The 25,849-nt window shown below is 38.2% G+C and overlaps 1 protein-coding gene across 1 annotated transcript in view; it reads right to left on the reverse strand.

Annotated features, from left to right (window-relative positions):
• Positions 1-25,612, reverse strand: part of LOC110966855 (tetraspanin-18-like) — a 32,415-nt gene extending 6,803 nt beyond the window's left edge. The window contains exons 1-3 of the mRNA XM_051940843.1: positions 25,217-25,612; positions 8,897-8,978; positions 340-423 (exon numbers count right to left, since the gene is read on the reverse strand). Coding sequence (XP_051796803.1) covers positions 340-423; positions 8,897-8,899 — 87 coding nt within the window. The 5' untranslated portion in view covers positions 8,900-8,978; positions 25,217-25,612. The remainder of the gene's footprint in view (positions 1-339; positions 424-8,896; positions 8,979-25,216) is intronic.
• Positions 25,613-25,849: the final 237 nt, after the last annotated feature.

Below are 25,849 nucleotides of genomic sequence, written 5' to 3' on the forward strand. Positions count from 1 at the left end.
TTCTAAAGGACACGATAACCTGAATTCTCCTGACTGCTGGCTGGAACGAGAAGGTCTCAGTCTCTAAAAAAAGAAACTATCTGCAGCAAATTGTAATGAAATCTTCCTTTGTTCAACCTGAGCACTGAGTTTCATTAAAATCACCCTTGTAGTTTTTGTGTAGCAGAACCTGAAATAAGCTGCTGAATGTTTCATCCTTTAATCTGACAGCTTTAAAAACGCAAAGAGATGCTGCATGTTCTTTTATTTTTCTCTGGTGTGAATCGATATAAAACCACCCGGAGAAACAGACAGCAGGATCATTTCACAGTTTGAGATTCTGAACAGAGTGGAACTCACAAAGATGAAGAAGTTGAAGATGAACATCAGATACTTCATGCAGCTCAGACAGTCGCCCTCCATGGCTGAAACCTCCCCCTGACCCTGAACACAAAAACACAGAAAACACTCTGAACATCTTTAACTCCAAACTGTCACCAAACCTGGAAAAAACAATGAAAAAAATAACTGTTCATAATAGTATTTTTACACATCAGCAAAAGGAGCTAAAGGAGCATTTTATCTACAAATCCTTTAAATAATTAATCTTCTGAAGACCTTTGGGTCGTTCCAAATATAATCAAACAAACCTGTAAAAAGGTTCTTCATCTCCACGAACTTCATCAATGATCAAACCTTCATCATGTGAATATTTCCAGAGTTCGAGGTCTTTGAAGTCCATAAAGAACGTCCCCTGGAGAAAGTTCTAGAGTAGACCTACTGACAACTGGAGAAAGTTCTAGAGTAGACCTACCAACAACTGGAGAAAGTTCTAGAGTAGACCTACCAACAACTGGAGAAAGTTCTAGAGTAGACCTACCGACAACTGGAGAAAGTTCTCGAGCAGGTCTACCGACAACTGGAGAAAGTTCTAGAGCAGACCTACCGACAACTGGAGAAAGTTCTAGAGCAGACCTACCGACAACTAGAGAAAGTTCTGGAGTAGGCCTACCGACAACTGGAGAAAGTTCTAGAGCAGACCTACCGACAACCGGTGAAAGTTCTGGAGTAGGCCTACCGACAACTGGAGAAAGTTCTAGAGTAGACCTACCGACAACCGGAGAAAGTTCTAGAGTAGACCTACCGACAACCGGAGAAAGTTCTAGAGCAGACCTACCGACAACCAGAGAAAGTTCTGGAGTAGGCCGACACCTGGAGAAAGTTCTAGAGTACTACTACTCCAGATTTCAGGCTCTGCCAGTTTCTAGAAGTTAACTCATTTTATATTTTTCAACCAGACTGATGAACCTCCAGGATGAAAACCACAATTTAACTCTCTAACTGGATGGTGGTGGTGTTTTATGGAGCAGATAAAGAGCAGCTCTGTTGGATGAAGGCCGGTTCTAACAGGATGACGCTAACGGATCGTTGTTCTGTTGGATGAAGGCCGGTTCTAACAGGATGACGCTAACGGATCGTTGTTCTGTTGGATGAAGGCCGGTTCTAACAGGATGACGCTAACGGATCGTTGTTCTGTTGGATGAAGGCCGGTTCTAACAGGATGACGCTAACAGATCGTCTGCTGCTGACCGTGGAGCTTCGCTGGCTGAGAACTGAACCAACTGGTCTTGATGCTGTTTACATTCGGCCACCTGCCACAGAAGATCACTGAAAACACCGACTAGTCACAAACCAGAACGTCGCTTCTGATCAGAGCAACAAGCCAGCTCACTGTAAAGTTTATTCATTATATTGAAAGAAAAATTTGAATATTTAAAGAGAATTTTAGCAGAACTGAACCGAAACTGTCCTACAAAAAACAAACGAATATTTAAGACCATAAATGACGCATTCAGTGTATTTATTGCTCTTTTTCTTTCTTAAACTCACAATTAAAATGAATCTAGTTTGAAATAAAGAACAAAAAGCAGCCTGCGAGGAGGATTTGTTTGATTCCTGCTGATGTATTTTGCTGCTAATTTGCTGCTCTGTCTGCAGCTTTTACTCTAATGAAGTAAAACGCTGGACGCTGCAGTTAAACTCAGGTAGTGTGACTCTGCTGCTGCATTCTGGGTAATTCCAGCTCTTCGGCCGAGGTCGAGGTTAATAAAATAAAAACGTTTGTCTGTCGCCACGATTACAGCTCCACAAACACACCGACCAGAAAACCTGCTGAGACGGAAACAGACGTCTGGATTAAAAACGTGCAGATGAGAAAAGCAAAAAGCAGCAAATAATCCTGATTTAATGAAGTCAGTGCAGATAGAATGACAGGATTACACCTGAATGGAAGAAGCAGCAGAAATAAACTCAGCTGCAGAAAAGAGCTACTGACCTCCCAGAAACTGAAGCATTTATAAACATGAAGATTTAATTTTCTCCTCCTGACTTTACTTATTAAAGTCTCCAATACTGACAGCTGAGAGGTTTTAGAGGAATAAAAAAAGGAAAAATATCGACTCTGTAGACGACGGACTGATGAATGTAAATCAGCATCTTTCTGCTTTTAGTAAATCACATTGAAATTGTGTAAAAACAGTAAAATAACCAAATAAATGGCCTGAATTAAATATATTCTAGGATCTAATCAAACATAAAACTGGTTAAAGTTGTGTTTTACTTGAATAAGTTTAATAAATAAGATGCTTCTGGAACAAAGAACAAAGATTTATTTTTTTAGCGGTTTCCAACCAGACGTTCAATGATGTTGGTTTATTATATGAAGACTACTTTAAAATGATTCCAGTCAACAGTCTGAGTTTCTACTTCATGTTTTTCACACCTCAGATGTTCAACACGTCCGTTCACACTGAATTAATTAAACGTACAGAAACAGGGTCAGAGCTTTAGGTTGACTTTATATGATGGAGACATTTAGTTCTCTAGTTCACGAAAGAGTCGACAAAATACAAAACAGTTTGTATAGTATAGATACCAAATATATAATATGGTGGTGGACTGGATGTAGTCTGGTTTTGGAAGTAGTTTCAGTCTGGCTTAGAACGAGGTTTTGGACTGGATTGAGTCTTGTTTTAGACCTGGTTTTGGGTTTGGGTTCAGACTGGTTTTAGACTTTATTTGGGCTGGTTATGAACTGGTTTTAGACTTTATTTGGGCTGGTTATGAACTGGTTTTAGACTTGATACTGGACGAGATGTAGTCTCGTTTTGGACCTGTTATGGATCTGGTTTTGGGTTTGGTTTCAGACTGGTTTTGGACTTTGTTTTTGGCTGGTTAAACTTGGTTTCAGTGCTGGTTTTGGACTGGATGTAAAGTCCGTTGGGCTCACCATGACATGCCGTTACAGCGTGGCCGTGGTTGGCCCGGTGAACCTGGCGGCTCTACTGGGCGTGACGCTAATGCCGGCTGACACATCACATGGCGAGAGCTTTCGCCAAAACTGTCAAGAAAGGTACTTAACATCTATCTCTTCACCTTCTGTCTGAACAAAAGAACTCAGTACTAATGTAAGGCACAGAACCATAAATAGAACCCAACAGAGACACGATGAATTATCTGAGCTTTGATTTCAATCCTGAGAAACAAACAGACTGAGATCCGCTGATGAAAACATAAAGTCGGAGGAGTTTGTGAAGGTGGAGGAGGATCAGTGATCACCTCTGTGCTCTGAATACCAAGTGAAGGAGGATGAAGCTCTCAGTCAGCAGCAGTTTGGCTTTAATTAGTCAAATCATGGAGCTCTTCAGAGACGCTCCACTTCGTTTAGTTTCGTGTCTTTTCTCATTAAAGCTGATGGTTATTTCCAGCAGCTTCCAGTCCCAGAGATCAGAGAAATGTTCCTGGTTTAACACTCACGATAGCAACACCCTGACCCAACCAGCAGAAGACTTTAATACAGAGTTAGAGGGAAATACAAGACTGAGCTTCATTTATTTAGATTATGGAAAAACTGCATATTGTAGACAACAGAGAAAATCAGTTCCTGTACAACTAAACTTCATTCTCAGTTACCTCTGGCAGAAAACAGAATTTAGTTTAGAAATAAACATAATCTGTGGCATGTAAAAGATCGACACAGTCTGTTTTTAAGGGTAGGAGGTGAAGACAGAGCATTAACCAGAGACCAGACTTTCACCATGAAGTTGGAGAATTAAGTTTCATTTTCTGTCTTATGATCGATTTTTACATTTTTTATTTACATTTTGGCACCAAATGGTTCAGGGAAACATCACTTCCATGGTTAAGTTTGGTTATTGTCAGGAAACATCCTGGTTTAAGTTAAAGTACTACATCTTTGAAGCCTCCATTCTATTTAGAGCCAAAAATATGTGTTTAGAATTTACATATTTAGAAATAAGCCAATAAAAATATGCTAAATATTGGTGCTGATAATCAGCTGATCCTTATTAAATATCTGTGTAGCTGTTGGAGTTTCCATACTGAGTCCCGTTTATCACTAAAAGTTCCAATGATGAGATCAGAAGTGAATTATGAAGCAGCAGAAGAAGAATTGTCTTTGCCATCATGTGGATGACCAGGTGTGTTTACCTGGAGAACAGGTGCAGCAGTGCATTATGGGAACAAGGTGAGCAGGTGGAGGCAGAAACCTGAGACCTGTGTTCATGTAGATGTTGCTTTGACTCCTACACATGTTTCCCTGATGGACTCTTTCAGCAGGATGAAGATCTCCAGCAGACTGAAAACATGGTTCAGGAATAATTAGAGGAACACGACAAAGAGTTCACGGTGTCAACTTCACCTCTAAATTCACTAAATCTCAATCTGATGGAGCATCTGTGAGGTGTTCTGGAAAAATCTGTCCAATTTACAGAGGCTGCAGGACTGAAAAAGTCTGCTGAAGACGTCTGAAACAATAAGACACTTTCAGAGGGCTCAAACAATCAGAGAAGACCATAGAACACCTTCAGAGGTCTAAAGACCAATCAGAGAGGAGCACTGGACACCGTCAGACTCCTCGACCAATCAGAGGTGGTATTACTCAGTGTTATCTGGTTGTAATGTGTCTGATTGGTGTCTTTTGTTTGGTATTTTAAGTTTGCAGAACTTTCTCTCAATGCTTCGTTTCTGTCGTCCAATCAGTGCAAACGATCATCTCTTTGCTTCCTCATGTTTCAGTATTTTGAGCTCTCAGGGCCACCGTAGACTGAATGTTGAACCACAGCAGGATAAAGTCTGGATGATCTGAGTTTATCTCCACGTCCTGCTGTATTTGGACCGACCTGCTGTTTATGTGGTTAAGTTGTGACCTGATTCCAGCAGCAGTCTGACCTGGTTACGGTCCAGCAGCCTCTCTGGGGGAATATCGATTATCAGCTGCTAAATGAAGGTCGTTTTTACTGGGAACAACCCGACGCTCATGTTTCTGCTGCGATGTAACATTAAACAAAGCTTTCATGAATTAAATGTCATTAAAGGACAAACAATAACTGAATTCCTGCATGTTCTGTGAACACGTTGAGCTGAGGTTAAAGTGATGTAACGGCGAGGACGAATAAAACCCAGAAATCTGAGAATGAAATATTTAACTGCCAGGATCAGAAAACATGTCGTGTTGCTGCTTTTCCAGCCTGTCAGTTCAGAGGAGCTCTAAACGTTAACATGAGGACAACTGAGGACAACGCCACTGATTCATGTATTTTTACTGATTTTACTGACGAGGACTCCAAGTGACCACAGTTACAGACAGAATCCATCATTTATTAAAACAGAAAGCGTCCTCAGAGAAGATGTTTGTGTTAAACTGTTCCTGGTGAAGACGAGCGTTCACCATCTGCAGCTCTAATAAGCAGCTGGTTTCAGCACAAACAAACATGCAGCGCCGTAAAAAAGTATTTGCCCACTTCTGGAGTTCTTTTTGTAAAAATATTTCCCCTATTGAAATGTTTCAGCCCATCAGACAAATGTAAATAGTAGAAAAAGATAAGCAAAGTAACAGAAAATGCAGTTTTTAAATGAGGATCTAATGTTTTCAGGGTAAAAAGTCATCCAAAGCTACCTGATCCTGTGTGAAAAAGTAATTGCCCCCCTTGTTAAATCATGAATTAACTGACTCATCATATTTTTTCGAGTTCGGTTTCACCGACCAAACCCAAACCTGATGACCCCCAGACCTGCTCAATCCAGAAATCACTTCAATAGAACCTGTTTGACTGAATGAAGATGACCAGAAGATCTCAAGAAGCTGCAACAAAATGATCCAAAGAAATTCAAGAACAATTAACATCTGTCAGTCTGGAAAAGGTTCAAAGCCTTTCTAAAGCTTTCGGAGAACCACAGTGAGACATTATCCACAGATGGAGAAAACATGGAACAGTGGAGAACCTGTCTACGACTGCCGAGCAAAATTACAGCAAGAGCACAGAGACGACTCATCCAGGAGGTCACAAAGGAACCCAGGAGAACATCTACAGACCTGCAGGCTTCAGCTAAGATCAGAGTTCATGACTCAACAGTAGGAAAGAGACGGACAGAAATGGATCCATGGCAGAGCTCCAAGACTAAAACCCCTGCTGACCAAAGAGAACATAAAGGAAACAAACATCTGAATGATCCCCAAGACTCTTGAGGAACATTCTACAGACTGATGAGACCAAAGTTGAAGTTCCTACCAACAGTCCAACATGGTGGTGGTAGTGTGATGGTCTGAGGACATGGACGACTTGCTGTGATTGATGGAACCATGAATTCTGATCGCAACCAGAAAATCCTGAAGGAGAACGATCGGCCATCAGTTCCAGACCTCAACCTGAAGCTCACTTGGGTTCTGCAGCAGAACAAAGATCCAAAACACTCCAGCAAGTCGACTTCTGAACGGCTTAAAAAACTAAATGAAGGTTCTGGAGTCAAAGTCTGGATTAGAATCTGATTGAAATGCTGGCAGGACCTTAAAAAGGTCGATCATGCTGGAAAACCCTCCAGTGCTGCTGAATTAGAACAATTCTGTAAAGAAGAGCGGACCAGAATATCTCCACAGAGATGTGAAAGACTCCTTGTCAGTTCTAGAAAACGCTTGACTTCAGTTGTTGCTGCTGATGGCGACCCAACCAGTTACTGGGCTTAGGAGGCACACAGGACCAGGTAGCTTTAAATAGTTTTTTCCTTAATAAATAAAATCATCACTTAAAAACTACATTTTGCGTTCACTCTGGTTATCTTTCATATTTTCATTTGTTTGATGATCCTAAACATTAAAGCGGGCAAAATATGCAAAAAGAAGAAGAATCTGAGAAGGGGGAAAAAACTTTTTCATCGCGCTCTGTAACAACAAATAAGTTTGTGTTTTAGCTCCAGTAAACATCTAGCAGAGGAAATAAATCTGTTCTAATGAGAGCAGTGTGACCTCTGAAGGGATTTACATCGATTAGTCTCAGTTTGAATTCTGTTTGATCAGTTTAACGACGCGTAAAGCAGCGGAAATACTATGTCTCAGCGAACGAAGCAGAACTCTGACATGAAGCTGAATTCCAGAGCACAAAGCTGCAAAAATGAATATTTAATAACAGAAGAAGGTTAAAGGTTTTGATCTGATGAGCATCAAAAACACAGCGTATGGAACGTTGCTTTTGTTGTTGTTTGCACCCGCTAGCTCAGCTGAAGTTAGCCACACTCACAGTGAGCAAACAAATCGCACAAAGCGCACACTTCATACCCTGAAATGTTTGTTCAACTCTATATCTCTACAGTAGACTGTAGCTCAGTGTAATTACTGGGTCAGCTAATAAAGGACTTTTTTAAGGTATCAGCACAAACTGAAGCTCCATCGTTTGTTTACATCTGCAGTCACACAGATGTCCTAAAGACACAGCGCAGTTTGTGGCAGGATGCTAACGATGCTAATTCAGAATAACTTTCAGTAATCAGCATTGATCAAGAATAGAACTATTCTAGTTGATCCCAGTTTCTCCTAAACACGAGTTCTGATTGGAGGTCACTACCCCCCACAGAAGTCTGTCATGGTGCCCATTGATAGCTAAACTCCCACAATGCTCTAACGCTACATTTACCTTCTAATGCTACATTTACCCTCTAATACTACATTTACCCTCTAATACTACATTTACCCTCTAACACTACATTTACCCTCTAACGTTACATTTACCCTCTAATACTACATTTACCCTCTGACGTTACATTTACCCTACATTTACCCTGTAACGCTACATTTACTCTCTAATGTTACATTTACCCTAAATGTACCCTCTAACGCTACATTTACCCTACATTTACCCTCTAACATTACATTTACCCTCTAACGCTACATTTACCCTACATTTACCCTCTAACGTTACATTTACCCTCTAACGCTACATTTACCCTCTAACGCTACATTTACCCTACATTTACCCTCTAACGTTACATTTACCCTCTAATACTACATTTACCCTCTAACGTTACATTTACCCTACATTTACCCTGTAACGCTACATTTACTCTCTAATGTTACATTTACCCTAAATGTACCCTCTAACGCTACATTTACCCTACATTTACCCTCTAACGTTACATTTACCCTCTAACGCTACATTTACCCTCTAATACTAAACTTACCCTCTAACGCTACATTTACCCTCTAACGCTACATTTACCCTACATTTACCCTCTAACATTACATTTACCCTCTAATACTACATTTACCCTCTAACGTTACATGTACCCTACATTTACCCTGTAACGCTACATTTACTCTCTAATGTTACATTTACCCTAAATGTACCCTCTAACGCTACATTTACCCTACATTTACCCTCTAACGTAACATTTACCCTCTAACACTACATTTACCCTCTAACGCTACATTTACCCTCTAATACTACATTTACCCCCTAATGCTGGGGTAATATTGATCATTAACATCTCTAGTGTTCAGGTGAATAAGACCAAAGTGTGATGGTTTAACATGTTGAACAGGACTGAGTAGCAACAGGAGGCATCATACCATCTGTACCTGTTTAATGGCTTCTGGGTTGAGATGTAGATGATGGAGAAGGTTGCATCCAAACTCTGCTGCTTTACATCAGCTGGAAGAAGAAGAGAAAGACTGGTTTAGACAGCACTGTAGAGAGCTTCATGGAGAAAACACCTGGAAGAAGAAAGACCTGAAGATAATATCACAGAAAACAACAACCAAACTGACTCTTGATGTGTCCATAGTGACTCATTGTCCAAAGTAAGAAAAACATGTCAGAAATAACTTGAAACTTGTCCTAATGGACTCAAACATCGTCCAAAAGATTCAATAACTTCCTGAAGCGACAATCTTTGCAATTTGTTTTTCATTTTCATCTTACTGATACAAATTTACTCAAAGTCTTTTCAAAATGAGTCAAATTTTGTCTAAAGTCACCAAAAAAATATCCAAACAGACCTGAAACGAGTCCAAATGGACTTAAGGGTCATCCAACAAAACTCAAATGGTGACATATCACTGGAAATTTGTTCAAAATGACCATTTTTGAGTCATTATGGAAAAGTTTTGGTCATTTTGAACCAATTTTGAGTCCCACAGCTGTTAGCAACATATAGATACATACAGATGTTTAACTATCTCCATGTTTCCAGTCTTTTCCTCTCTACTCTGCTCCTCATCAGTAGAAAGATGTTTCACCACGCTGGATGGATCTCCAACAACTAGATCCTCTGTTCACTGTTTCTGAGTCATGCTGCATTTATTTTATTGACGCTTTTATCATTTTGGACAAAGATTAAATCATTTTCAACAAAGTTTGAGTCATTTTCGACATTTTTGTAATTTCGCACAATTTTGAAATGAATTTTAGCTACATTATCGTTACTTAGCTGTTATTTTTGGTCTCGTTTCTCGTTTTGTGTTGGCCATTTTATGTCTTGTTTTGTTGTTTTGTGTCTGTTTGTGTTGTTTCTTGGCACTTTGTGGTTGTTTGGTGTATCTTTTGTCTTGTTTGGTGTTGTTTTGCATCTTATTTTTGTCGTTTTGTGTGTCGTTTATGTCGTTTCTGGTCTCTTTCTAACAGTTATGTCTCTTTGATTTTCCTCTCAGTCTCTCTCGTCTTCTTCTTCTTCCAAATAATGGTAAATATCTGTAAAATCCCAATGTTTCGGCGGATTTAAGGAAAGTAAAGTTGTGCATTTTTACTGTCAATTCTTGTAAATTATCATGAAATATCATTTATAGAAAAAATATTTTTTATGATCTTGGACATTTTTTTTACAGTTACTATGTAAATTAATCGCTTTTTTCAGTGATTTTACAATATATTATCTGTAATTTCACAAGAAAAAAAACAATTAATTGCTTTAAAAAAGTGACAAATAAAACTGTTTAAAGTTTTTAAAGTCTTGAACAATTTGAACACTAATAAATTATAAAATGCTAAAATAAGAATAGAAACAAGTATTTTTTATGTTAGTTTGGCGAATATTGACGCCATTTTTTACAGTGCATGTCTACTCTCTAAACTGAATAATTTAAAAGTAAATACTGCCTTTAATGTCTGACAGTAATCCAGCTGAGATGTCTGCAGTGGATTAATAGAATTAATTCTGAAGTTTTCTCCTCCCGATGAGCTCATACTTTGTTAGCTTCGTAGTCGACCTCCTGTCTACCTGTTTCCATGGCAACCACCACATGAAAGCAGAACAAAATCCTGATCGATGTCGGCGAAAACATTCAGACGGGAGGACGAGAAGACAGACGGACTCCGGCAGGAACAATGATTCATCCGACTGACTCACACTGTTGTTTCTAAAACGTGATTCAAACCGTTTGTCAGCAGCAGATGAAGAGTCGTGACCGAAGAGAGCAGCACGACAATCTGCTGAGAACCTGTTATTATTATTATTATTCAGCCGATGACAAACACAACAGACCGGCCCGTCAGTACAGGAAGCTCTGGTTGGGTTTCAGAGCTACAGACGACCAGAAGCAAAAATAATTGGACTTGAAGACAGACTGACTGATTCTGGAGTCATAATTTAAGCAAAGATGAGACATTTTGACTCTTATTGCGAGTCAAAAGTCAATTTTAAAGATATCTGCAGCACTTTGTTCACTAAAACTTTATTTTAGATCAGAGCAGAACATCTAATTGACTTTAAATTTAAAGCGAATTCAAGATGAACATCATGCAGCACATCTGGTTGGTGGTTTACAGATTTATTATTCATTCTCTCAAAAGTTACATCTACTAATTCTAACATAAGACAAGCTAAGCTAAGCTAAAGTAAGCTTTCATGAATCCCAGAGTGAACTCTGAAGTGCAAACATGTAAAGATATTAGTAGAAAAAATCTAATAAAAATAAACACAACAAGTGGCCAAGGAGTTTCTGTAAACACGAGAGATGTTAGTAATAAATATTACCCCAGCATTAGAGGGTAAATGTCGCGTTAGAGGGTAAATGTAGCGTTAGAGGGTAAATGTAGCGTTAGAGGGTAAATGTAGCGTTAGAGGGTAAATGTAGCGTTAGAGGGTAAATGTAGCATTAGAGGGTAAATGTAGCGTTAGAGGGTAAATGTAGCATTAGAGGGTAAATGTAGCATTAGAGGGTAAATGTAGCATTAGAGGGTAAATGTAGTGCTCGAGGGTGAATGTAGTGTTAGTGTTTGTTTCAGTTCATCTTTAAAGGAAAATCTCCAAACTACTTCTTGTACATATTTATCTAATGACAGCACTCCAACAGTTAAAAACATATCTGTGTCTAAGGCTTCTTAAATCTGTTCTCGGTCTTTAAACCTCCACAGAAACCTTCAGAAGTCTCAGATGAAGCTTCGCTGCAGGATAATGGTGGTTAATATTTTAGAGTTTCTGCTGTCCTGCATCCAGCTCCATGAAAGCTGTCAGACTGAAGCTGGCTGATGTGTGGACCTTTCAGAGCTGACAGCAGATCTGCCCACACTGAACCATCTCCTATCCAATCCCTCAGAGGAGAAACAGAATCACAGACATGGAGATGAGGCGACATGGAGGCTGATCCTGCTGCAGCTCATCATTTCAGGAAACCTCCAGGGTTTAATGATTCACCTGAACTCAGATTCTCATCAAAGCAGATTCCAAAGAGGCTGCTGCTGTTTGATCAACAGATCAAAAAGAAAATTACAGCTCTGCTTATTTACGCCTTTTACTGCAGCGTTTGACAGGAACTTGAAAGTTTTCAAAGTGAAACCCGACTTCTATAAACTAAAGTCAACGGATTAAAAATATAAAATGCAAAATAGATTCTATCAGTTTTCTCCTCCATAAACTCAACGTTTAGTAGATGAACCTTTAACTGCAGCTCCATCATCGATTGGTTTAATCAGTCTGAACATCTGGATGTTCTTCTTTATGAACCGTTAAACGGTCAGGTTCCTCAGGGACTTTACAGATCCTCAGTAGGCTTTAAGTCTGGACTCTGACTCCTCCAGAACTTCCACCTTGTTGTCTTCAAACACCTCTGAGGATCTTTGTCTGTTTGCTTCAACTCATCGTCTGGATGGAAAACTGATCTTCTCCACGTCTCATCATCTGGTTGTCCTCCAGGATTTCATTTAGCCTCTACTTTTACAAGACCTGCTGCTGAGGAACATCATGATGCTGCCTCCACCATGCTTCATAACATGATGCTGCCACCGTGCTTCACAGTGTTGATGGTGTGTTTGTGATGATGTTCAGTGTTTGGTGTCCATCAAACATATCATCTAGCCTGATGGACATAAAGCTCCATCCTGGTCTCCTCAGACCAAAGAACCTTCTTCCAGGTGTCTTCAGAGTCTCCACATGTCTTCTGGTGAACTCTAGTCCAGATTTAATTGGAGCTTTCTCCATCAGAGTCTTTCTCTTTGTCTCCATAAAGCTTTGACTGGTGAAGAACAGACAGCAGTTGTTGGATGAACAGTCTCTAACATCTCAGCTGCTGAAGAGGAGTCATAGGAGTCTCGGTGGTCTCTCTTACTAGTCATTCGTGATGATGAGAAAACACAAACTATACCACAAATCAGAATTAAACTCTTCTAGAAAGAACTAAAATATCGTCTTTTATCCACCAGAACACTGAAAACAGAGAGTTGCTGGACCCGTTTTAATGATTCCTTCATTTTTTAGCACGTCGTTAAACTAAGTTCATCCAAATTAAGTTATCAATTTCTATAGTTGATTTAAGGTAATTGATTTAAGTTAGATATACTAAAATTATTTGATTCCTCTCAAATGAACAGTTGCTGCAACTTAATTTAAGTTTCCAATTTTTCCAACTTGAAGATTCAAACAGATTTCGAACACGCAGTGTTAAAAAAAACACTAAACCTCATTGTTGGACTTTCTCCACAATTAGAACACCAGTTTCAAGACAGAAAAATGTAATTTCAAGTTGATAGAATCCAAAAAGTAAACATGAGAAAAATAAATGAGATTCATTCTTCAGCTCAAAGACATTTTTTCTTGGTCCTTTGTCTGCTTCATCTCAACAATTTAACAACCTCTCTTTCAAAAAGGCAATCTAAGGCCTGAAAGTGGTGAAAAGAAACCAAATACTGACAAATGATCTGCTGCTGGAAGGAAAAACTAACAACCAGCAACGAAACAGAGCCAGAAAAGTAAAACTCCAGCAGACTGTCAGAGGCTGCTTCAGAGTAAAGGTTGTTATCTGGTGGCTTTAAAAGTTAAAGAGCAGCTTCACTCCTGATGAAGAGAGAATTATTCCTTAGAAAAAACACTGGAGGCCTCAGAGTGCTGAGCTGTCAGAGAAACCAAACTTCACAAGATGGAAGAGGCAGAAACGAAATCCTCCACAGACTCAATTACACCAAACCCAGAGAGGAGAGAAGGTCCACTCTGCTGGAACCTGAAATACCTGCAGCAGGTGAGACAGAAGCTGCTCCAGCTCATCTGAGACCACACAGGCTGCATCAACATCTGGTTCAGGTTTGGAGGATAAACTGCTGCTTTCTCTCTGAGCGTTCACCAACGTGATTCAGCCGCTGAACTACAGCTGCAACACTTCTGCTGCGTTTAATGAACCGCAGTGACTGAAGCAGCCAAACATTCAGCCGCTCTCAGAACAACCACACTGCAGACCGTCTGACATCATGACCACACTGCAGACCGTCTGACATCATGACCACACTGCAGACCGTCTGACATCATGACCACACTGCAGATTCCAGCTGAACCTCTCAGAACCAGTCTAATGTCACAGAAAAAATCTTCTATTTTGGTTCTTTCATAGATTCATTAAAGGTCTTCTGGAAATATGGGGGTGGAACAGTGGACTAGTGGTTAGCACTTTCACCTTGCAGCAAGAAGATCCCCGGTTCAAATCCCGGCCTGGGCCTGGGATCTTTCTGCATGGAGTTTGCATGTTCTCCCTGTGCATGCGTGGGTTTTCTCCGGGTACTCCGGCTTCCTCCCACAGTCCAAAAATATGCTGAGGTTAATTGGTTACTCTAAATTGTCTGTAGGTGTGAATGTGAGTGTGATTGTGTGTCTGTATATGTAGCCCTGTGACAGACTGGTGACCTGTCCAGGGTGTCCCCTGCCTTCACCCGAGTCAGCTGGGATAGACTCCAGCACCCCCCATGACCCTAGTGAGGAGAAAGCGGTGAATAGAGAATGGATGGATAGATGGATGGATGGATGGATGGATGGATGGAAATATGGGTCAAAAACACACAAACTGCAACTTGAACTAGAAAGGCACTCGGAGAGCGCATACCTTCGCCATGCCGTTTGTCCGTCTGTGTGTGTGTGTGTGTGTGTGTGTGTGTGTGTGTGTGTGTGTGTGTGTGTGTGTGTGTGTGTGTGTGTGTGTGTGTGTGTGTGTGTGTGTGTCTGTTTGTCTGTTAACAGCATAACTCAAATAGTCATGGACGGATTTTCACCAAATTTTTACAGGATGTCCGGAAGAGCACAAGTAAGAATCGATTAGATTTTGGAGGTGATCCGAATCACCGTTTGGATCCAGGAATTTTTTGAAGGTCGAAGGACAATTGAGAGATGGGACGGATTGGTGAAAATCCGTCCATGACTTTTTGAGTTATGCTGTTAACAGACAAACAGACACACAGACACAGAGACAGACAAACAAACTCCGGTGATTACATAACCTCCTAGCGGAGGTAATTAGAAGTGCTGGTGATGTAGAAAGTTGTGTTCATCATATTCTCTTATTTCCATGACCTCTTAACTTCTCCTGAGTGATTCCAGTCGACTACAGCTGCTGACTCTGATCCAGTTTAAATAGAACCATTAGATCCACTCATTAGACTCAAACACTATAGGGGGAAAGTCTGAGGAGCTCAACAAAGATCTGCAGAAGAAAATCATTGACTTGAACTCAAAAGTTGCCAAAGCTGATGCAGATGCAAAAAATTGCCCAAAATTGACTCAAAAACGGCCTGAACTGACTGCAGAGACGTCTACATGGGCATAAATCCACTCAATTGTCCAAAGTGACTAAAACATGTCTGAAGTTACTAAAAACTGGCCCAAACTGATGCAAAAACAGTTAAAGTTGACTCAAAATTAGGCCAAATTTACTCAAAACTATTTCAAGGGGACAGAAAACATTTCAATGATTCCATAACTGTACATAAAATTTATCAAATTATCTAAAAAATTGCCCAAATTCACTCAAAACAGTCCAAGCTTGCTGGAAATTTGTCTAAAAATGTTCAGAAGTTGCCTCAGATGATGCAAAAATAGTCCAAACTGACTGATGGAGATGTCTACATTAACTCATAAATTCACTCAACGATTAAATAAAATATATTAAAAAACAAAGATAAAAATTTGCTGAACTTGACACAAAAACAGTTAAAGTTGACTCAAAATGTGTCCAAATTTATGCAAAACTATTCCAAAGTGACTGAAAACATCTAGAATGACTGAAAACTGGCCAGCATGAAGGTAGAACTCTGATCATTGATGAAGTTACTGGAGATGAAGAACCAGATGTTCAGGAAGGAACTGTAGTCCTATTTGGTTGATTTGTTTTGTGCCGAATTTGAGCTTTTTTGTTGCAATTTCACCTGTTCTGTGGTGGTTTTGGTCCTTTTTGAGGTAAATGTGACTTTTTGTGGTGATTTTGCATGGTTTTGTTGGCATATTTGAACCTTTCCAGGTAGTTTTGGCTCTTTTTGGAGAGATTTTCGGTCTTTTTATTATTGGCTGTTTTGTGGTTATTTTGCGTGTTCTGCCAAATTTGAGTTTTTGTTGCAATCTCACCTGTTTTGTGGTGATTTTGGTCCTTTTTGTGGTAATCTTGATACCTTCAGTGGTAATTTTGGTCCTTTTTGTGGTAAATGTGGCTGTTTTTGTGGTGATTTTGCATGTCTTTGTCAGCATATTTCAACCTTTCAATTTAGTTTTGGCACTTTTGGAGAGATTTTGGTCTTTTTGTGGTAATTTTTGGCTGCTTTTGTGGTTATTTTGCATGCTATTTATGCCAAATTTCAGATTTTGTTGCCATTTCACTTGTTTTGTGGTAGTTTTAGTCCTTTTTGTGGTAAATTTGGCTGTTTTTGTGGTGATTTTCCATGTTTTTGCCGGCATATTTGAACGCTTCGGGGTAGATTTGGCTCTTTTTGGGGTAATTCAGCAAGTTTTTTGAGCCGAATTTGAGGTTTTGTCACAATTTCACCTGTTTTGTGGTGATTTTGGGTTTTTTCTCACATTTTAACCTACGCTGCTAACCCGAACCCTTGGCTGTTTTGGGGGAAATTTTATGTTTTTTTTGATAACTTTGGCAATTTTTGTGGTGATTTTCTTTAGTTTTATTTGCAGTTTTTCCCAGAACTCAGATATTTTTCCTCCTAAATGTCATGGTTCTATCTGCTGGACTGATGAAGTTCTGAGGCTCAGAGATGATGGGGAAAGTCCATTAAAAGGTGATAAATGTGGACCTATCTCTGTGGACTTCAAGGACCTGGAGCTCAGGAAATATTCACAGTATGAAGGCAGAAGGAGAAGGACTCATTAGATAAATTAAAGTGACTGTAGACAAAGAACCAGTTGTGTTTTTTTTACAGTAAATATTATTTTTCTCACTCGAAGCTTCCAGACTTCGTCCTCTCGGTGTATTTCCGTGTTAAAGCAGTGATACATCCTCCAACATGGTTCTCTTGCTGGTTCCCTCTTCTTCTTTCCCAGCAGCTCCACATCCTCGGGTTTATCTCCGGGGAACCTCGGCTCCATCTGTCCCTGCAGCACCGACTCTCTCAGACTATTTGTGGATCACAGCAGGTCGCCGGGTCGGACAAAGAGGTCTCCGGGGAAACAGAGGAGGAGGCAGGTCCAAGGCAGACCTTCAGACCTCAGACATCTGCTGTCATCTGAAGGAAATCCGCCTCATTTGTCCTTCAATTAACCAACATGGTGACTACAGAAGGAACTGAAGCTCTGAAATACTGGATCAGGTTGATGATTAGTGGATTTTAGAGCTGCAGCTGGTTGTTTTCTTTATAAAAGAAATAAAATCACAATTGAAACTCCAAAGATATTCAGATTACAGTGAGACTAAACAGAAGAAAACAGAAGATTCTGAAACTATAATTCTGTTCACTGATTCATTTCAGGCCTTTAAAATTTAAGAAATTTCAGATTTTCTGTTTTCTTGGTTTGACTGAATGTTTTTCTTTTAGTAAATATAGATAAACGTGTAGTTTTCTCACGTTTCAAAGCAAAACAATTGAAAGATTACTCTATAATGTCATCAGTAAATTATTTTGTTTTACTTTAATTTTGCTGTTTTAGTCTCAAAGGTTCAGTTGATGATTTAACTTAAGATTTTTTTAAAAATTGGTGTATTTTTTTTTTACCATTTTCTGACTGATGTGACAAAAATATTTCATTATTCTAAAAAAAAAACAAGCAGATTATTTTATTTTTTATTGATGTTTGGTTAAGGAGCAGCCACAAAACTCTGTCTGATGTTTGTTTATTGTTGAAACTAATTTTTAAAAAGTATTGATAGTTTTATTTTTCTTATATTATTAATATCTATGCCTTTAATTTTTTTTATTGTATTCTATTATTACATATTTTAATCTGCATTCATGTGTATTTTGTTATATTAATAATTTATTTTATGGTAGTAATACGTTTTCATTTAAATTTTAATTTGTATATTTTATATTTTTTCTTTTAAATTTTAAATATTAAAAATATTTTTATATATTTTTACAGTCACATAATTTTTTATTATACTTAAACATGTTTTTTTACTTTATTATTATGATGACTATTATTAATCATCATCATAATAATAAATTAACGCATATCTTTACTTGTATTAATACATTACTATATTAGTATCTATAGATTTTTAAACACACACACACACACATATGTTTGGCTATAAAACCCTTCTGTTTTCCGGTGAATCTGAAGCGACCTCTGACCTTCCGTCACGTGTTACGACGTCTAATTGAATCAGACTTTTTGTGCTGATGAGACATCTGCAGGTCTGAGCGGTAACCAGTTGACAGGAGGAGGAAGACGAGCAGGAAGAAGGTCTCGTTTGGGTGCATTTGTTGATTGAATTAACAGCCTTTAACTGGACCGATTGTCCTGAACACACATGAAGCTGCAGCTTCAGAGTCTCCACTTTAACCTGATTAAAGTCAAAGTGAATTAAAAGGCAGATGGTGACCGGCTCTGACTGGTGGGGGGTCTAAAGACATCACTGGTCTGCTGAAAACACACTCATTTACTGAGTTAAACACCACAATAAATAGTCACTGATTTACTGAGTTCAACATCACAATATTCACTGTGAGCATCTCAACAGATTTATAATAAACACATTTTTTAAAGACCTTAAATAATTTAAATGCTGCAAACTGTTAAACAAAGAAAGGGACAAAATGAGGAGGTTTTAGTTGAAAAAATTATATTTTGTTGTGGTGTTGTGGCTAACAACAGTTCAAGACAGATCCAGAATGGAGAAGGAATTAATTATTGGTTCTTGAAAACGGGAAAAAGCAAAAATCTTTCCAAACAAGGCTGGTGTTATATCCTCAGACAGTATGGATGATTCATATTTCTACTAAAATACAGTCTTTGGTCCACATTTCTCCAACTGTTGAGGCTCTAACATCAGTAGAACCTGATGTGAGGAAAGTCAGACAAGGTTTAGATGTTTAGACTAAATGTTGATGGGGACTCATTGGTAGGAACCAGAACCTGGTGTTCATAGAGGTGTAGATGTTGGTGTTCATAGAGGTCTAGATGTTCATAGAGGTCTAGATGTTGGTGTTCATAGAGGTCTAGATGTTCATAGAGGTCTAGATGTTGGTGTTCATAGAGGTCTAGATGTTCATAGAGGTCTAGATGTTGGTGTTCATAGAGGTCTAGATGTTGGTGTTCATAGAGGTCTAGATGTTGGTGTTCATGGAGGTCTAGATGTTCATAGAGGTCTAGATGTTGGAGTTACAAGATACTTCCTATTGATTGATGTAGAAATTTAACAACATCTGAGGCTGATTTTGTCTCTGATTGATCCACATCACCATCACTAGAACCTTTTTCCAGATTCTACTGATGTTAGAGCCTCAACAGTTGGTGAAATGTGGACCAAAGACTGGATTTAGTAGAAACATGGATCCATCCTCGCCCTCGTTGGCTGGGATAGGCTCCAGCAACCCCCGCAACCCTAGTGAGGATAAAGCGGTGTATAGAGAATGGATGGATGGATGGATCCATAGATACACTTACAGGAACTTTATGGAGACACTGGACCAGCCTGGACTGGAGATTTTATACTTATATTCGGTTTTCTTGGACCAATAACTAAAAACGTGTCTTCTGTTGAATTCATTCAATCATTCTGATCTACTATACATTAATCTGTCTGGAGAAGTTTTATTTCTGGAGATACCGAACCTTTTTTTTGTTTATGGTGAAAATACGAAAACTTCCAGGTCCGAAAACAGATAAAATTCTCAAAATTCTGCCAAAATATTTAAAAAATTTAGTTCAAAACTCACTACAAATATTCAGAACTAATTTTGACAAGTCAACTCATTTAAATGCAAGAAAACTCTGAGTTCTGTTTTTTTATCATCTAAGAAGCTTCAGTTACTAAAAGTCTAAACAGCAGATTCAGCGCTGATTGAAAATAAATAAATTTCTGTGGATTTGCACTTCAGGAGGTAAATATAATCTGATTCTGAACATTCTCCTGCAGATGGTTCACGTTAATGCCAGACTGGATTACTCTAAATGCAGAGAGAACTTGGACGTTGTGGTGCTGCAGCTTGGAAGGAAAACCAAAGTGACATGAGGGTTACTGGAGAGTCGCTGAGCTTCAGGAGGTGTGAAGAAGAAGCTTCGACCAGCAGCCAAATGTTGTTTCACTCCTGAACTGGCTGCTGGTCACATTCATTCTGCTTCACACACATCAAACTGTTCTCAGACTTTATTAAAGTAGCTGCATTCTAAAGATCGGAGCCTGTTTTTCTGTCATCATAAATTCCTGCTGTGCTGCTTCCGACTGGCCTCTAAGAGACGATAAAACATTTGACCTGAAGTCACTCACAAGAAAAACAATCTATTTTCATTTAAGCTGCTTCTACTGAGAGATTTAGATCATTTGCAGGTTTTACTTGCAGTAGAAGACAGTAAAATGACTGTTTTTGGGTTTGAGTTTGTCAGTCAAAGCATCATGAAGCATAAAGAAAAAACAAAAAATAAACAAAAAAATTACATAGCATTCACGATTATAATAAAATGTAAATAAAAATAATAATAAATTATATAGGTATTACTATAATACTAAAATAAAAACAAAATAAAAATGTTTATTAATATAATAAAATAATACTTAAAATAGAAATTTAAAAAGTTAAGCTATATATTAATGTAGATGCAAATAAAATATGTATTAATATGACAAAATATGAATTTAAATAAAGAAATTAAGACTAAATTATAAACGTATTAATGTAATACTAAAATACAAATAAAATAATAATGTATATTATTATAATAAAATAATATTTAAAATATAAAAGGTTAAGCTATTATTACTATAATGAAATACAAATAAAATATGCAAGAAAAAAATAATTATAATAATAAATGATAATAATAAAATAAAAATGCTTATTAAAATCATAAAATAATACTTAAAATATAAATATAAAAAGTGAAGTTATTTAATAATATAATGAACATTTTAATAAAAATGCAAATATAAAATTAGATTTATTAATATGAGTTCAATAAAAATGTAAATAAAAATACATTCACTATTACATTATACAAATAAAAATAAATGTAAACACAATATTTATTGATAAATATAATAAGAGTGAAAATAAAAGTACATTAAATAGAAATATAGTTCATATAATTATTACAAAAGGACATAAAATTGGATCTGAACTAGTTCAACAATCAGGGTCTAAACATCTTGACAGATATTTTTGAGTCCATAAACACGTTTTTTCCTCTATATGACATTAGAAGAAGTCAGATGTTAGAGCTGGGAAAAGAATAAACTAAATAAAATGATTTTCTACTTGCTTCATGTTTCAGCTTCAAACAGACAGTAAAAACACTAAAACCAGATTTTTAACTGACACCGATTTAAACCATGTCTCATTTAGTTTAGGATCTGTTTCCTCGACTCCATTCTTACCTCTGGAGGAGGAAATAAGACGAGAGCAGGCGAGGAAATAATTAGTGAAATTAGACGGAGGAAGGAAACTCTGAGAGGAAAAATCAGATTGAGCTGCTGAACCAGTCAAAGTTTAAGGTTTAATATTACGACATATTAGACCGTTACAGTTATATGATACTGAATGAATCCATACATCCTCTATGAGAGCATCTGCAGCTCAAAATGAGAGTAAAAAAACATGCAATCAAAACCTCAGTTTGTGATTCTACGATAAAAGATCGTCATGTAATGTTTAAAACAAACCTGAACAGGTCAACACGCATCCTTAGATACTTCAAAGTTGTTGTAGATTAAATCCCTAAAAACTCTTCTGTCTATCAAAGATACATATTCAGAAGTTTTTCCATTAAATAATCACTTCCTGCCTCTGAAACCCACACATCCACCGGTCGCTGCAGCTCAGCACACCAGCTCACCTTCAACTAAAACACTGAAAAACTACGAAACATTCATGGTTCATGTCCTCAGCTGAGGCAACGAGTTGTTTCTCAGCATCACACCCTTGATAGGCGTGTCACTAGCGTGTCACTAGGTCGTGACATGATGGAGCTTTACCTTCAGAGGCGTCGGACCAAAATGTCGGATAAGTTGCTACCTTTCTCTTCACATGGAGGTAAAACCTTCAGCTGAGGTTCAGGCTCAGACCTCCATCACTGCCCTTCCTGTCCTACGTCTATCCTTATTACTCTGTCCTTTACACTCGTTAGTTCTTCTTCTCTAACCCACCCTCCCTTTACTTCTGCATCCTCTTCCTGTTTCCTCCTTTTCCTAGGTGGTCCACAGACCTGGGATCAGCTACTGATCTCTGACTAAGTTGTTCTCTCACACCACATCAGCTCATCTCAGTCTTCACCAACGATCCTCTGCATCCAATAAACAATCGAGCTTCGAATCGATGATGTGGTCCTAGCTGCTGAATTACACAAACAGTTCAGCAAGAAATATTTCTGAAAACATTTGAGGCGAGAAATAAGAATCTGTCCTGGTTTGAGTTCAACAACGGCGAGTTTAGAGGCTTTGAAAAGTTTCATGAGGCGTCAGACCTACGCTCTAAGTGCCTCATTTCCTTAAAGCTGAGGTCAAGAGCAGCTAGCGGGCAACAAGACGCTCTGTTGCTCAAAACTCAATGCAATGCTACTAGAATGTGACAATAAATGGAAAATCTACCTTTAGGGTATGTTTCCACAGGGTCCTTCAGTTTAGAGGCTAAACTCTCCAGCTTTCCATTCGTTGTCTATGTGAAACACTGCGTCACATTGTGGTTGCGTTGTGGTTCGTTTCCAGCTATATTGCTGCGCTTCACACCCAAGTTTCCTGCAGCTCATTTGCATAAAGTAGGCTTAGCTTCAACTTTGTGCAAATGAGGTGTGAGAAGCAGAGGTCCGACGTCTCACGAAACCTTCGCAAAATATCTAAACCGATTATTTCTCATATTAAATGTTTTGAGAAATACTGTTCACTGAACTGTTTTCGTAATCAAAGAGGAAGTTTGCGACTGAGCGGCCATGTTGGTCCGATGCTTCTATCAGACTGAAGCTCAAGCGGCAGTCATGTGACCACCTAGTGGTCCATTAGTGACACGACCACCAAGCGGGCGATATTTAGATGTAGTACGTTTCCATGAGAGGAAAAACTACCCTGTGGACACATCAGACTTTTTAATACTCTTTTTGTATTGTAACACCAGTACAGCTTTGCACGTCATCTAGTCAACCAGCACGATTTGGACGTTCTTTGTACATTAGATTCTTTACTTTTTATAAATGCAATGTGTGAGCTACTGGATAAAAAAAGCATCTATCTATCTATCTATCTATCTATCTATCTATCTATCTATCTATCTATCTATCTATCTATCTATCTATCTATCTACCATCCATCCATCTACATGAAATACCAACAAGTTGCATGTTTTAGAATAAAGATAAATAAATCCCCCCCTACCAGCTGACAGGATTGGTTCTTTAGGTTTGTGACGTATGAAACTCTGGAAGTCTGAATCTGTCATCGGAACGCTGCAGCTTCAAGCTGGAAACTTTCACTCCTGATGTGAAACAACACGATAAGAAGGTAAAACACTGGATCTCCTCCACACTGTCTCTGAGAACAAACTGTGGACTAATTTATCAGAGTTAACCAGACGTATTCAGCTGTGATTTGTGCAGAGGTGTTCCTGGTTCTAAACACTGATTAACTCTGCATTGATTCCACTCAGCAGGAAAAAAACAGGTTCAGATTCAGACTGAGGATGCAGCGCTGCAATAACAGGGGATTTAAAATGGGAAAAATAGTCTATAGCTATACCGCAAAAAAAAACCAACGTATGGAAAAACTGCAGCAGCTTCTATATACTTCATACAAGCAGCATCCTGACCTGATTTAAAGCACTTTCTATTCTCACTGAAGTTGCTTTAGATCTATAAATATTAGTCGTCTTGACACAGATTCTCTAAAAACTCTCCTTTGTTTGTCTTCTCTGGTGGATCAGACAGTCACAGTACAGCAGCAGGATTCAGTCACACAGAATAAAAAAATGAATAAATGTTTCTGTCTGAGATATGACAGGATTAAAATGTGCAAAAATTAATAAAGCGCAAATGTTTCAGTCATTGTTTGTTCTGATTCCCAGAAAAAAAAAAACACATTTTCTTCCTGCAAAGTGCAAGAAACACAGGAGGACGACCAATTCAGCAAATCTGACTAATCAGTATTGATTGATGATAATCATTAGCTGCAGCCAAACACAACATGTCGGACGGATAATTTAGGGATGAAAAGCCATGACAGGTAAATTACTGTGAATAATAGACAGTAAACTGAAGGATTATTGTCACTGTTTGGTCTCTAAAATGTCAGAAAATGGTGAAAAATGTCACAAATGTCTGATTTTGTCCAATTATATTCAGTTTTCTGTTGCAGACGAGGAAAAAAACAGAAAATATTCACATTCAAGAAGCTGCAGTCCCAGAATTTAGATTGTTTTCCTCAAAAGTGAATAAAAATGATGATTAGATTATCAAAATCACTAAATTTACATTTTTTAAAATAAAAAATAGCTAAAAACCTAACAATTGAGTAAACTAGTAGCTGGTGATTAATTTAATAGTTGACAATTAATTGATTAAGTTGCAGTTCCAGTAAATTCCATGATATTGCATAACATACATGTGTAGATAATATACCATCATTACTAACAGTGTGCGTTTGATCCTCTACTGCAGTTTAATGTCACTGAACATGCCACATGATATAGAAAATAAAATCATTTAAACATTGATAATCTAATCAGATTTAAACTGTTTAACATAAAACTAGTTCATTCTGTTTGTGCTCAAACACATTTATTATATTTAAATGCTAAATATTCACACATTCATCAGATTTTAAATGCTAAAACTGAAAAATTATAAAATAAATTAAAGCGCAGTTGTTAAAAATGAACCACTTTCATCATATTAGCCTAATTTACACTGTTTTAGTTTCATTTATTGATATATTGTTACAATATTTAAAGTTCTAACGACCACAGATCGACACAGAAACGCAGCAATAATCAATAATCAGTCCACATAGTGTTAAATCGGTTAAATCAGGCTGCTGGAGGTCTAACCGGTAACTCACCGAGCTCCGCGGTCCGAAAGGCTCCTCGCTCCGCTGCTCACCGACAGACTCACACATCCGACCGGGGAAGCTGCGGCACCGCCTCCGGCAGCTCAGTCTGCGGCGGACGGAGCTCCCTGCTCGGCGTGAGCTGCAGCCGAAGACCCGCTGTCAGCAAAACAGCGGAGGAAGAACTAATAGAACAGTAAGAAGAGTAAAAACAGTGAAACAGCAGATAAACGCTGCTGCTGTGGGGTCGGACTGAACCAGAGTCTGAGCTGCTGATAGGAGGATCTGTTCCGTCTATAAATACATTAAACACACACAGATGATGGGAAACTTTCCTAAAACCACAGTTTTCTAACCAGAAAACACTTAAAATCACCTCAAACCAACAGCTTAACGTGATTAATGAAGAAAGACAAAAGTTCACCTTGATGTGACGTCACTCAGGGGCGTGGCTTCACGAAACTGACATTAAACCTGTAAATTAAATATAACATCAATTATTCACCGTTCATTTTAATTATTTTTTATATTTGAATGTAATTATAAAATGTATATAAAAGACACTCATCCTAAAAGGGAAAAAAGTTTTCTAAATTGGATAAAGTATAATTTCTTAGTTCTTCCTGCAACTAAGCTAAGATGAGC

This window comes from Acanthochromis polyacanthus, chromosome 2 (assembly GCF_021347895.1).
Source record: "Acanthochromis polyacanthus isolate Apoly-LR-REF ecotype Palm Island chromosome 2, KAUST_Apoly_ChrSc, whole genome shotgun sequence".
Lineage (NCBI taxonomy): Eukaryota > Metazoa > Chordata > Actinopteri > Pomacentridae > Acanthochromis > Acanthochromis polyacanthus.